Source organism: Lactuca virosa, chromosome 5, assembly GCF_052849685.1.
Source record: "Lactuca virosa cultivar CGN04683 chromosome 5, Lactuca_virosa_CGN04683_v6, whole genome shotgun sequence".
NCBI classification, from domain to species: domain Eukaryota; kingdom Viridiplantae; phylum Streptophyta; class Magnoliopsida; order Asterales; family Asteraceae; genus Lactuca; species Lactuca virosa.
The window spans coordinates 129,119,368-129,132,973 of NC_136430.1; the positions used below are offsets into that span (position 1 = coordinate 129,119,368).

At 33.8% G+C, this 13,606-nt stretch overlaps 1 protein-coding gene across 1 annotated transcript; it reads left to right on the forward strand.

Annotated features, from left to right (window-relative positions):
• The first annotated feature begins 3,407 nt into the window (after positions 1–3,407).
• Positions 3,408–9,202, forward strand: LOC145116801 (protein WVD2-like 2). Its single transcript, XM_079053115.1, has 8 exons — positions 3,408–3,608; positions 5,194–5,289; positions 6,348–6,573; positions 7,605–7,681; positions 7,792–7,882; positions 7,971–8,042; positions 8,143–8,253; positions 8,673–9,202. Exons 3-8 carry the CDS (start codon positions 6,352–6,354, stop codon positions 8,967–8,969), a joined length of 870 nt encoding a protein of 289 aa, XP_078909241.1. The 5' UTR covers positions 3,408–3,608; positions 5,194–5,289; positions 6,348–6,351; the 3' UTR covers positions 8,970–9,202.
• Positions 9,203–13,606: the final 4,404 nt, after the last annotated feature.

A 13,606-nucleotide genomic window follows, 5' to 3' on the forward strand; every position in this document is an offset into this window, starting at 1 on the left:
GGTGGGAGAGAGAGAGATTTATACCCCTTTCGATGTGGATAATGTAGATTAGGTGATCCGAGAGTTTGGTTGGTGCTTTGGAGCCCATGGGTATAACCGTAAAGTGATAGTTCGGGCCTTTTATGAATTTTGGATTTAAGTTTGGAAAGTTTTATGGAAAAGTAGAGTTTATAGCATTTTAGAGCTTCTCGTTACCTTTCCGTGGATATAAAGATTGTCGAAAACGAAGTTGGAACGAAGAAGTTATGACCGTTTGAAGTTAGGAGGGTTTTGGTGATGACTTGTTAGGAAGTCAAGTGCGTATTTAAGGTTGTTAGGCGTAACCTCCGAAATGGGGATTTAGTGAAATTCACTTTCGGTATATTTGAGCATTCCTTATGCATAGTAGAATGGTATTCCTAGTCAGAGATTAGGGGAGGGTGCGATGAATGAATGATCAACAGTCATAGGGAATAATTTTTGGGGTTTAAATTGATGGGTTCATGTTTTCGGGAAGTTCCTGCTTTGAGTGGTTATCGCTGTGATATGAGGTCTTCCGGTTGCAAAAGTAAGGTAGTTGTTTCAATTCTCAGGCAAATCAATTGGTTTCCTTCTTTGGCTGAGGGCAGAGTGTTAAGGTTCATTCTTTCGGAGGTATAAGCGATTTCTGCCAAGACGGGGCTTGGATGGCAGGTTTAGGAGGCGGTCGTCGGTATGGGATGACTCTTCAATATTAATCGGAATTCAGGAAGTTCGGGCAGGATCGACTAGCATGGCAGAGGAAGTGGTAAGGAATGATTTCGAGGACAAAATCTAATTTAAGTGGGGGAGAGTTGTAACACACTGTTTCGAATCGTTTCATAATTCGGGGTCGTGACCCGAAGATCAGTTATAATAAGGCTTTGGGCCTTGGGGGAGAGAGAGATTTAGGCCCCTTTGGATGTGGATAATGTGGATTAGGTGATCCGAGAGTTCGGTTGGTGCTTTGGAGCCTATGGGTATAACCGTAAAGTGATAATTCGGGCCTTTTATGAATTTTGGATTTAAGTTCGGAAAGTTTTAAGGCAAAGTAGAGTTGATAGGATTGTAGAGCTTTTCATTACCTTTCCGTGGATATAAAGATCGTCGAAAACGAAGTTGGAACGAAGAAGTTATGACTGTTTGAAGGTAGGAAGGTTTTGGGGCTTAGTCTAGTATGTTGGGCAAACCTGGAGTACGTTGGGCTTACTAGGCATACATGGAGTACGTTGGGTGTACCTAGAGTATGCTGGGCGTACTAGACATTCATGGAGTACGCTGGGCGTACGCGATCAATGCCCAAACCCTATTTTCGTGGTTTGAGCCATATTTAAGCTCCTTAACTTCCCAAACACATTCCATTCTTAGCCTCCACCTCACCAACACCCTCCCTTGAAACTCTAACCCTAGTTTGAGCCTTGTGAGCAAAAAGAAGGTGTTCTTAAGTGCTTTAAAGTGTTCTTGGTGCATCTTGGAGAAGAAGGAGCTCATTGGATAAGTGTTGGTTGATTTGAAGTGTTTTTGGTTACCAATTCCTAGTTTACATGAAATCGGTTTATCAATTTTTTTGGTTACGGGACTACCGGTTTCCGAGTAAACTAGTTCGAAAAACCTGAACCAAAAATTTGAACGCCTTTTTTAAATTGTCATAACTAGTTCGTTATTAGTCCGATTGGCCTGAATTTTTTCCATCATGTAGTTCACTTTATAAACTTCATTTTGATTATTTAAACGCCTTATGTGGTCATATATTCCCCGAGTCACATGCCAATAAAGATGGGGTATTAAAGTTGTTTTTTCAGTTTTAGTCTCGGTTCCCGGCTTTTCCGATTTTGTACATGAACCCGGTTTTTTTCGGTCATTTGCGGTCCAATACCCGAATAACCGGTCTGTACCTGGAACCAGTACAAAACTGACTGCATAATACTTGTTTGGTTTTCAGTCCTCACCTAGCCACTTGTGCTTAATTCGGTTATCGGTTATTCCGGTTCCAAAACCGGTTTCATCACTAAAGATTACAAAATTACAATTAACTTTGATTTGAACATTTAAATCATTAAGTTAGACATTCATAGATTAACATAATTCAAATATACATTTTGCAAACTCGACAAATATAGTTAAAAATTTTCAAAACATGATTTATATCTTAAAGTATACCACAAATCAGTTTTTATTATAGGGAATATGACTTATTAAGGTAATTAACTTTTCGGTATGTTCACATCTGGGTAACTATCTTTTTTTGTACACATTTAGGTAACAAACTTGTTGAAAGTGTTCACATATGACAATTATGACCTGCTATAGCAGGTTAAATCCTAGATGTGAACGTTTTCAACAAGTTCGTTACCTAGATGTGTACAAAAAAAATAGTTACCCAAATATTAACAAAACGAAAAGTAAAAATTAAATTACACGAATGGTCCCTATGGTTTGGGAGAATTTGTGTTTTTGGTCCCTAACTTATTTTTTTAACTTGGATGGTCCCTATTGTTTATTTTTGTTGCGCGTTTGGTCCCTATCTTACCTAAAAAGAATATTGTGCCCTTATTAATTTATTTTTTTAATTATTTTTCTTATTTATGTATTTATTTTTTACATATTTAAAAAAATTAATAGACTCCACATATTTTTATCTCCTCGGATGATCCATACTGTTTATTTTTTAATTAATTTATTTTTTAAACTCGGATGGTCGACAAATATGTGGGGTCTATTAATTTTTTTAAATATGTAAAAAATAAATACATAAATAAGAAAATTAATTAAAAAATAAATTAATAATGGCACAATAGTCTTTTTAGGAGAGACAGAGAACAAACGCGCAACAAAAATAAACAATAGGGACCATCCAAGTTAAAAAAAATAAGTTAGGGACCAAAAACACAAATTCTCCCAAACCACAGGGACCATTCGTATAATTTAATTTTTACTTTTCGTTTTATTCATATTTGGGTAACTATTTTTTTGTACACATCTAGGTAACGAACTTGTTGAAAGCGTTCACATCTAGGATTTAATCTGCTATAGCAGGTCATAATGGTCATATGTGAACACTTCCAACAAGTTTGTTACCTAGATGTGTACAAAAAAAGATAGCTACCCAGACGTAAACATACCGAAAAGTTTTCCCTTTTATTATAATATACTATACAAAAGGTTAGACAACGGAGAAAGAAAAAGCAATAGAATATTTGATTAGGTACCCGTGCAATAAAAAGGAGAAGAAAAATAAGACGTGGGAATGACGCCGTCAACAAAACTCCGTCAAAAATAAGGAAAAAGTAGCTAAAGCTATCTGGTCAAAATTATACCAACAAACGAAACATGCAGTAACCACTTGTACGATAAGCTTCCTGTATTGTACTCTTCTTTTGTCCTAATCACCCAATAGAATTTAGCTACCTATATTTGCTGAGCAAAACCAGCAGCACAGCGACAAAAACGGTTTCGAGATTCGAGACGCCATTGAAATTTTGAGCTCCATTCGGTCATTCTGTTAGTGACGGATACCTCAACAATCTCGCTCTTTGTTTTTCTTTCGTTTGCAGGAGTGGAATGAACAGATTTGGTTCATTTTCGTGACAGATCGGAAGCTTATTGACTTGGTATGTATTTTTTTCGAATTTTTGTGTGTAATCTGCTGTGAATTGTGTCGATCTTTTGTAGAATTGTTGTGTTTTTTCTTATTTTGTCTGATTTTTGTTACTTTTGAGTTTTTAATTGCATGCTTCGTGTTATTTGATATAGTCTTTTCCGGTTTTTCCTGATCTTGTAAATGCGAGCTCCGATTTGAGATGTGTTGTTCCCGAAGTTTAGTTTTTAGGTTTGATTGTTACCTCATGGTTGATTTGTTCCAACCGCTTTTGAATTTATAGAATTTCATACCTAATACTTGATTTGTTTCTTTTTGTAAACCTTTTATTTTGCTTTTATTTTTGTCTTTTTCTAGATATCTTGTAAGTTGTAAATGCGAGCTCCGATTGATGTATGTTGTTCCCAACGACTTTGTTTTTAGGGTTTATTTTCCTCTTAGTTAAGATGTGTTGACCAGACTTAGTTTTCACATTGTATACTTAACCTTTTCTCCTTTTACTTTACATATGGAATTGGAGCTCATTTTACTTGAAATTTGAACCCATCCTTCTCCGGTACTGATTTTAAGCCATGAAATTTTAGTTTCCTAACTTACACTTTGTGTTTGCTGGAATTCTATATAGTGTGATTAGGTCTAAGTTTTGTTTTGGATGTAAGTAGATGCAATTCTTTTTCCCCTTTCTGGTAACCTTTCTCTTCGTATTGTTGGTTCCAACTTCCAACCAAATTATGTGGAGCCAATTAGTTGTTTTATTCTTTTAAAGTTTATGGTTTATACTTGTATACATCTAAGGCTGATTTCATCTGCTTCTTTAGGACTGCATCTTTTTTCAGTTTCAGTTATTCCTGTTTCTGTTAAAAAAATTTTACTAATCAGGAAATTAAATTCTCATTTTCTTGGTTTCATGTGTTAAGTGATCAGATAGGAGGCCATGACCGTTTTTTATTAGAGCAATTGATAGTTAGCCCTAGATTTTACTGACCCTCCTAAGTAAGTCCATGGTCAACTGGAGATTCCCTCATGTTTGCACAGTTGCTTTTTTCATATTAATTTTGTGGTAAGATTTTGATTTGACCTTCTCTTTTTCATATTCATTTTTATAGAAAAAGGGGCACAATGATTAATATCAAATTTGGTAATAACTAATAACTAAGGGCCTGTTTCTTTTTTCTTTTTTTACTCCCATTAATTTTACTCCCATTAAGTGCTATATGGATAAATGATGTCTGACTAGGTAAGTGCTGTAGATATAAAGACTTTCTTTCTTGGATTGAATGAACTTTCTGAATGTAAGTAAATGACCATTCTACCCTTCTCTTTATGTGTAATTCGTATGAATCAAGTACTCACTTCCCCTGTTTAGACACACTTTATGTCTTTATGTATTAATTCAAAAAGGAACACCTGTTAATTGTATTTTAGCTAACTGTAATCTTTGGATAAGTATAAAAGTACTTTCTATAAAAGATACATGTAGGCTCATGATCTGCTATCTTTATACCCTTTTGATTTTCTTCTTTCAGTTAATGAGGTTACAAAGTGGTTTTTAAGACAATGTTACTACTTTGAGTTAAACATAATGCATCTTTTTGCAGAGCATACTGGGAAACTGTGTTTGAGGAGCAGAGAAGCCATCTTAGCTTTTCTGAAATACCAAGGATTCAACCTAATTTGGAACTAACGATTTCTAGGTAATGTAAATTATCTTGAAGTGCTTAGATTTGGAACAAATCTGTAACATAAATTAAACTAAAATTAATTCTTGTTTGATTCAGAAAAAAACTCATGGTCTTAATTATTTATTGTTAATTTAATGTATGTAAATGATTAAATGTAAATCTACTTGATATGCTGTCTGTTTCTGTTACTTATGAGGCTTTAACCATTTAAGCCCTTAGCCCTATCGTTTTATATGTTTTACCTCATTTTTTTGTTTTCATTTCCTTTAGTGTGTTTTCATTTTCTCAAATATCTTTTAAACATCATTTATCCAGACAAACTTAATGGCAAAAAAAAAAGAAACACAACCTAATTGAGCTAATAATCTGAAAGGAGGTGACATTTTTATATTTTGTATTTTCCATTTTTTTCTTATCATAGCAGCGGAAATTGCTCTCTATTTAGATGACATTTATGTAAATTGGTATATTTTTCAAAGTACAATTCTTTAATAGGAAGAAATGAAAGTAGGATCCTATAACAAAAAAACAATCCAAGTGTATTGCTATTTCTTGCATCTAATCCAATATTCTTTTATCATAAATGTAATTCTTAGTACTTCATTTAATCCAATATATATTTTTTGAGAAATCAAATATCCTCCTACCTTTTATTCCTACCAATCTTCCTACTCATTAGATCAAGGTAAGTGTCAAAATCAAGAGATAAGATTAAGAGAGAGAATTAATGGATTCCACATGGCTTAATTTTATATGAGTAGGAACAAAAAGGAGGATATTTAATTTTCCATATATTTTTATCATAGATGTATTTTCATTAATTTGTATATCATAGCATCACACTCCCATTTCTTTCTCTTATAGTGTTGTACTTTCATTTTTTTTTCACTTACCCTGTACTTTAAAAAATCTATCCAGTTATCGCATTATACTTTCATTTTTTATTTTAAAAGTGAAAAAAACCAATGAAACTACGAAAGTACATTGCTATTTCTTCCATTTAAGTGTTTAACCCAACATTATTCCATCATAGATCATAAATGTAATGATTAGTATTTGATTTGTTACAGGGTGATGGGAAGGAACATTGCTAAAAGCTCTAATCATGAAAATGAAAGTGAGATCACTCCAAAAACTGGAGCTTCAAAATCAAATGAGAAAGTTTTAAGTTCTCCTGTAAGTCCTGCATCAGGTTCTGCTTCTGCTTCTGTTGAAGAAAATGTCAACCCTGGTCTTCGTATATCATCAAACACCACTACTTTGCACTCTCCTCCAAATGCAAAACAGTCACCACAGGTAATAAACATAATTCTTCTTTAACTATGTTGGAATTGGGGAAGGAATGGAATGGAATGGTTGATTCCATTGGAGTAAAGAGAGTTGTTTGTTTTGCCTAATGGAATGGGAATGGACCGCTTTTAAATGAAGCCGATTTCCTTACATTTTGTTACTTTGCATTTCTAAGGTAGGAGCTGCTTTTGTCATTACATCATGGAATGGAATGAAAATTTGTAATCTCATAAAAGACCTTGTATTTTGGGCTTTTTCTGGATTAAATCTCTAACTTTATTATTTTTTTTTCCGAAAAAACCCTCAACCTTCAAACTGTTTCCGAAAAAAACCTCAACTTTTTTAGTTTTTTCCGAAAAAAACCCTCACATTTTACTAGTTTTTTTCGGAAAAAAATGACTAAAATGGTCGGGATTGGAAAACGAATACAAGGTATTTTTCAGGAGAAAAATAAAAATAAAGTTGAGGTTTAATCCGGAAATAGCACAAAATATAAGGTCTTTTATGAGATTAACTCAATTTTTAATAACACAAATCTTTTTTTTTTTTTTTTAATTTTCATGATTTTGATTAAAGTGTAATTTTATTTCTCTATATAGAACATATCTTTTATTTCTATTATAATCTTCTCTTGTAATTTTTTTAGTTCTACAAATAACAATTTTTATAATAAAGGTTCATTAAAACCCATATAAATATACGATAAAAAAATATATTTCACAACAAACTTAAGCATTCTACTAGTTTCAGGTTATATATAGCAACAGCTATAATTAGTCAATTAGCAAAAAACTTATTTCTTTACACCTAATAGCAACATAGTTAGTTACTACTATTATCTTTATCCATTATTGCAAGATACTTGCATTTCTTTTGCCAATAATAGCAATAATATGTTATACATTATTAAAATCGGTAAAGAAATGTAAACATGTTATCATTTTTACATAGCAATTGATTTGTTTAATATAAACATTTCTTACATTTGGTATATTTGAAGAGAATGCTAATATGAGTAATTTTGATTATTTGAACAGCGAAACTCTCCTTTCTCAACACCAAGGCAGCCAAATAAATACCATGATGAGGAAGATAATTGGTCCATGGCTTCATCGTATCCTTTTTTTTTTTTTTTTTTTTTTTCATATTTAGAATTATAACTTCTTATTTTTTATATGTAAAATATATGCATTTTTTATTAGTGTTATCCTTAGCAATGTACAGTGCTGCAACATCAAGAACAGTCAGATCACGAGTAACAGTTGGAGTCGCTCCCACTTTTAAGAGTGCCCAACGTGCTGCTCAACGCAAAGAGGTAATTCCATTCCATTCCATTCCACTCAATTCCATTCCATTCTCTTTCAATGCCATTTTGTTTATGTATTGTTTTTTTTTTCTTGAAGTTCTACACAAAGTTGGAGCAAAAGCATCAGGCTCTCAAGGCAGAAAAGATGGAGTATGAAGCAAGGACCAAGGTACATTACAATATTTAGTCAACCTAAAAATTGTATATATAAATATTTTTAAGTTTGACTTTTTTAATAGTCAATATTTGTTGCCAAATGACAATGATAGGAGGAGCAAGAAGAAGCTATAAAGCAGATGAGAAAAAGCATGGTTGTTAAAGCAAACCCTGTTCCCAGCTTTTATCGCCAAGGACCTCCACCAAAAGTTGAACTTAAAAAGGTATTTCCATCTCTATACCATGAATTTACTATCCATAGAGTAGGGGTATTTACATCTTTTGCACAGACGAAATATTAACAAAGTCCTTGTCCCACCTTTTTGAATGAGACAAAATATTGCAGTTTTTGTTTCATCACATAGTCACTCACTCTTGATAACTCACTTTTTTTTTGGAATAAAAGAAAAAAGTTAAATTGTTTTGTATATGGATGTCATTGCTATAATTGGGTAGATTTATCAAAGTACGATGTTGTGTTAGAGTAATAAATGAAAGTATAATCCTATAATAAACAGTAAACAAAAGTATATTGCTATTTCTTGCATTTAACCCTTTGTATCCAATAAGATTGCTATAATTGCGTAATATTTTTCTAAATACAAAAATCAATGAAAGTACATTAAATATGGATAATTGGCAGCTACCTCTGACACGTGCAAAATCACCAAAATTATCACGAAGAAAGAGCTGTGGTGACACAACACATCCATCAGTTGTTGATGAGAAAGCTCTTTGTGCACGGGTGCGACACAGCTTAGGGACTTATAAACCGGTCAGTGCTACTTCAAGCCCGGTCAAGCCCACGACTCAGGGTCGCACCGTCCATGGCAATGGCATGAGCCGAGACCGCACTACTAAACCGGTCAATGAACCGGCTAAACCTTCGCCAAGGAAACTGGCTAAGGAGACCAATGCCAACATCACTGTTCAGTCATGACTTTGGGTAGTTTAAGTTTGAAGTGAAAAAAAAAGCCTTGGATTCCACTGATTTTATATTAAGTGAAGTTGTATTTGTGGTTGTAAACTTGTAATAGTATATATATAATATATCATATTATTAGATAGATAGATAGAGAGAGAGAGATGTAAACGATTTTTGTTCTGATTGCTGCTACACTTGTTTCTTCTTCTCTTCCCTTTCAACTTCCTAGATGCACTCACGTTTATTTGTGTTCTTTTGTTTTTTTTTTTTTTAGCTTTTCATTTATAATGATAACTTTATAAAAAAATGGGAGTGCTAGTATTCATCCGCATATGATTTGGACTCTACAGTTTTTCTTTTTTCTTTAGTGTCCTGTCTGTTGGTACTTCTCAAAAGATTTCAAAGTCTATTAGATTACAACATCTATATCCCTTCTACTATCTCTCTCAATCTCTGACCATCTTCTGTCTTGGAAAGGTCTTCTGTTTGGAAAGCCGGTCACCTTTCAGGACAGAAGACGGTCGGGGATTGAGAGAGATAGTAGAGGGGAGTGAGGACATAGATGTTGTAATCTAATAGTGTTATTTGGGGATGGGGTTGGGAGAGGGTGGAGTTTTTTTTATTTTTTATTTACTTTTTAAATTAAAATTAGTTAAAAATAAAATATAAAATAAATAAAAAATGGTATAGCTGTCATTTTATGTGTCTAAAGGACGAACCCGGCAAAAAAAAGACCAAACATTTAATGATTTTGATAATTATATTGCATCCTCCCATCAATTACTGCCTCCCTCCTATTGTCAACATTTGTCTTCATCGCCATACTCACCGGTGTAGTTTGTCATCATCATCATACCCAGTGTCACCTAAAAAAAAAATTCGACTGATGCATGTTTTTTTTGTACACCACCATCATCTCCGCCTCAGATATGAAAATTAGGCTTTGATAATCCTAAACGAAACCCTAACTTTCATTGTTGCCAGAAAATCATTTCAGATATGTACTTAATCCCTAACTATGGATGTTTATCGAAACCCTAATTATATGTGGTTTTCGTTTTAGTTAAGGCGGGTGGCGCAAATTGCAAAGGAGATCTAAACGCATGTTCTCTCATATCAAAGATAGTAAGTGGCGGTGTGCCAAAGATCTGCAATTTGTTGGTGATTTGTAACACTCTTTTTTCCAGGATGAATCGAATTAGGGTTTCAAGGAGTCAAAAGGTTGGAATTTGGAGAGCTCACGACGTGAGCAATAAGAGCTCACGACGTGAGGAGCGATGCAGCCCAAGCTCATGATCTTTTAGGGTTTCCTTCTTATTTAAGCATCTCTAACCTCATTTTAGGGTTTCTTATCAGCCCCAAACCCTCTTTCACCTCAGAAAAACCCTAGTGCCCATCCTTGCTTGATCTTTGGTGGTTTTGGAGCTTTTCTTGGATTGGAAGGAGGAGGAAAGAAGAAGAAGAAGGTGGTCTTGTGTTGTGGCTTGCAAGGAATCATCATCAACCTCACCTTACATTGTTTCTGAACCATTGTAAGTGATAAAACTCCTACCTTTATGATTATAAGGCTAGATCTAAGTTTTGCCCCACTTTTCTTCTTGATTGAGCATGTAGAGTCAATGGAAACCATAAAGTTGGCAACTTTATGGGTTAAAAGGGACTTAGGAGAGTCTTGGAGTTCAAATCTAGAAAATGGTTGAGTTTTTGGAGCATTGCATGAAAGTTGGATGTCTTTTCTTCAACTATGGACCTAAATGAGATCTAGACATGTATTGGACATATATGTCTTAAAAGCGTCGACTTTCTAGTGTATTAAGAGGTTATAAGACCTTCTGGAAAGTTGGAGTTCAAGGCTTAATGGATTAGGGAATTAGAAGTTGGATTTTTGGCCTCAGACTGTTCTCACGACGTGAGACACAAGATCTCACGACGTGAGGAGTAGTTGATCCCGTTTCTGATGAGCTTGTTGGGGCTCACGATGTGAGGATAGGCTGCCCACATCATAAGGTCAGCTCAGGTGTCATTCCTTGACTGAATTGGCTAGGTTGAGTCGTGGTGAGTTGGGATCTAATCGAGTGAGCTCTCACGACGTGACCAAGGACTGGTCACGACGTGAGATGTGATTTTGGGCTTTTGGGCCTTGTTGGTCCCTAGTTTTATGTCTTTGGGCCTTCTTGTGCTTGGGCTCATTTGGAGCTTTGGGTGTCTTTTAGGAATTTGGGCTTTCTTGGATTAGGGCCATGATGGTTTTTGGGCCCAATTAGGAAGTTGAGCTATATTAGGCTTTTTGGTGCTATTGGTTTGGGCCTCAGATTTTGGGCCAAGTAAGAAAAGGGTAAAATGGACTTTTACCCTGAGTGTTGGACAATCGGACTAGGATTCCAACTATGGGTTGTGTACCAATTATTAATTGGGTATTATTTGATGATGTTAGAGCAGAGATTTTCTGGATCAACAATTCGAGCTTTTATCTAAGATATTCAGCAGCGTGACGTGAGTCTCTTCACTGTACTCGTGGGTCGAAGGCACCAATGTCGGCCCACTGGATTATGTTTGTAGGATGATGGTTGCCTTTGTGACACTTGTTGATATGCCTGCACGTTCTTGTTGTCTTTGTGAATCATGCTTATTGTTTGTATGCTTATGTATGAGGGGTGAAACGGACCCGGGGGTTGATACGGACCTGACACGGATACAAGCTGTTATATAGAGTCATTATGGACTCGGGGTTGATACGGACCCGACACATCCACGTGCTGTTATATATATATATATATATATATATATATATATATATATATATATATATATATATATATATATATATATATATATATATATATATATATATATATATATATATATATATATATATATATAGAGAGAGAGAGAGAGAGAGAGAGAGAGGGAGGGAGAGAGAGAGAGAGAGCTAGGTTCATTTGTTTTTGACAATTATTGGGTGCTTTTAGGAACCAATGAGAATTAAGGAAATAATAAATAATTAATTAAATTGATAAGGGTATATTAGTAACTTAGCTGTAATTATTTATGGTAAATACTTAAAATCTTTAAATACCTTTAAATCACACATTTGATCCCTTAAATCACGGTTCCTTCATCTTCATAATCCTAATTCTATATCACAGTATTCATCAAGCTCCAATACGATTATCTTCTTCACCCACCATAGCCGAAATGTACAACCACGAGATCACACCACCGCCTCTCTGTCAACCATCATTACCGGCCGCTAGAAGGCATCTTCCGCCTGGTTCTCCGACACACAAGCAAAATTAACGTATGGCGAGGCTTATCTCTACATCTTTTATTGCTCATTTCAAGTTTAATTTTTCTCACTGTAACCAAAATCGTTTGTAATTTCTAAAATCAAGTATATATTTTATGTCTAATTGTTGATAAAGTTTGAAATCAGAAATCGCTAATTGTTGCACTTAGATTCCCTGTTGATTTCCGATTCAAGAACCTTGATGCTACTTGCTGTAATTAACTTTGTATCTTAGCTTCACAATTTCATGTTTAATATACTAGAATTTGATAGTGTTTAGCTCCCCCTGTCCCTTGAATTCTGCTTTGAAATGTCGATTATTAATTACAAAAATGTTACTTTCATTGCAATCTTTAGGTTAAGATTATGTATTTGCTAAATCTTATTGTCACAAGCAATTGATGGTTACGATTTTTCTTATATTCTCATAGAATGAACAGGTTTTTGAATTATGATTGGTTATATTATTTTTCTTTGGTATCTTATAACTAGGTTGTGATTTTTTCATTTGAAAAAATTGGATTTTTTGTAGATATGAATTTCACACCTGCAATTTAAGGGGTTGGTTTTATGAAAAGGGTTAAGCTGGAATTTTTTTTCATATCCGAATGCAAACACCTGCTAATTCTACGAGAATATAAAGATTACATAAAACATGTGTTACTGGTAATTCTGACAGAATGCATTTATACATTCTATGCTTTAGAATGTTTATATATATAGAAATACGATTGCAAATGGCAAATCACATGCTTTTAATTCTTTAAAGTGGCATGTAAAGTTACAACTAGCAGAGTTTATTCTATGTATTCTACGAGAATGTATTCTATGTATTATGCAAGATTGTATTCTATATATTCTACCAGCATGTATTATGCCAGAATGTATAAATTGATAGGAATTGCAAGTAACATGCTTTTAACCATTCTTAGTTTTTGTTGCATTTGTGATAGGAATTGTCGGAAGAATGGCTTGAAGACCTGATAAGAATGACTTGAAGAATGAGTCAAAGATTGATCACACTCACAGTTTAAGAATGTTCTTATTTTTTAAGAATTACACTTGTAGTTATTCATTAATTGTATATTTAAGAATGCTGATTTTTTTATGTTATTCTTTTAGAATATGTATAAATATATTAAAATGTATAAGGCTATTAGTATGTAAGAATATGTATGAATTTGTATTTAAGTTCGAATGTATATGAAAATAATAAAATGTTGTTATTCTTCAACTGGGAGTTCAAGAATTATGTTATTCTTCATTAATATTCTAATAGAATAAAACTCTGAAAGAACATCATTCTAACAAAAAAACATTCCGAGGGAATAAAATTGGTTATGTTTTCAAATTATTTTTAGAATTA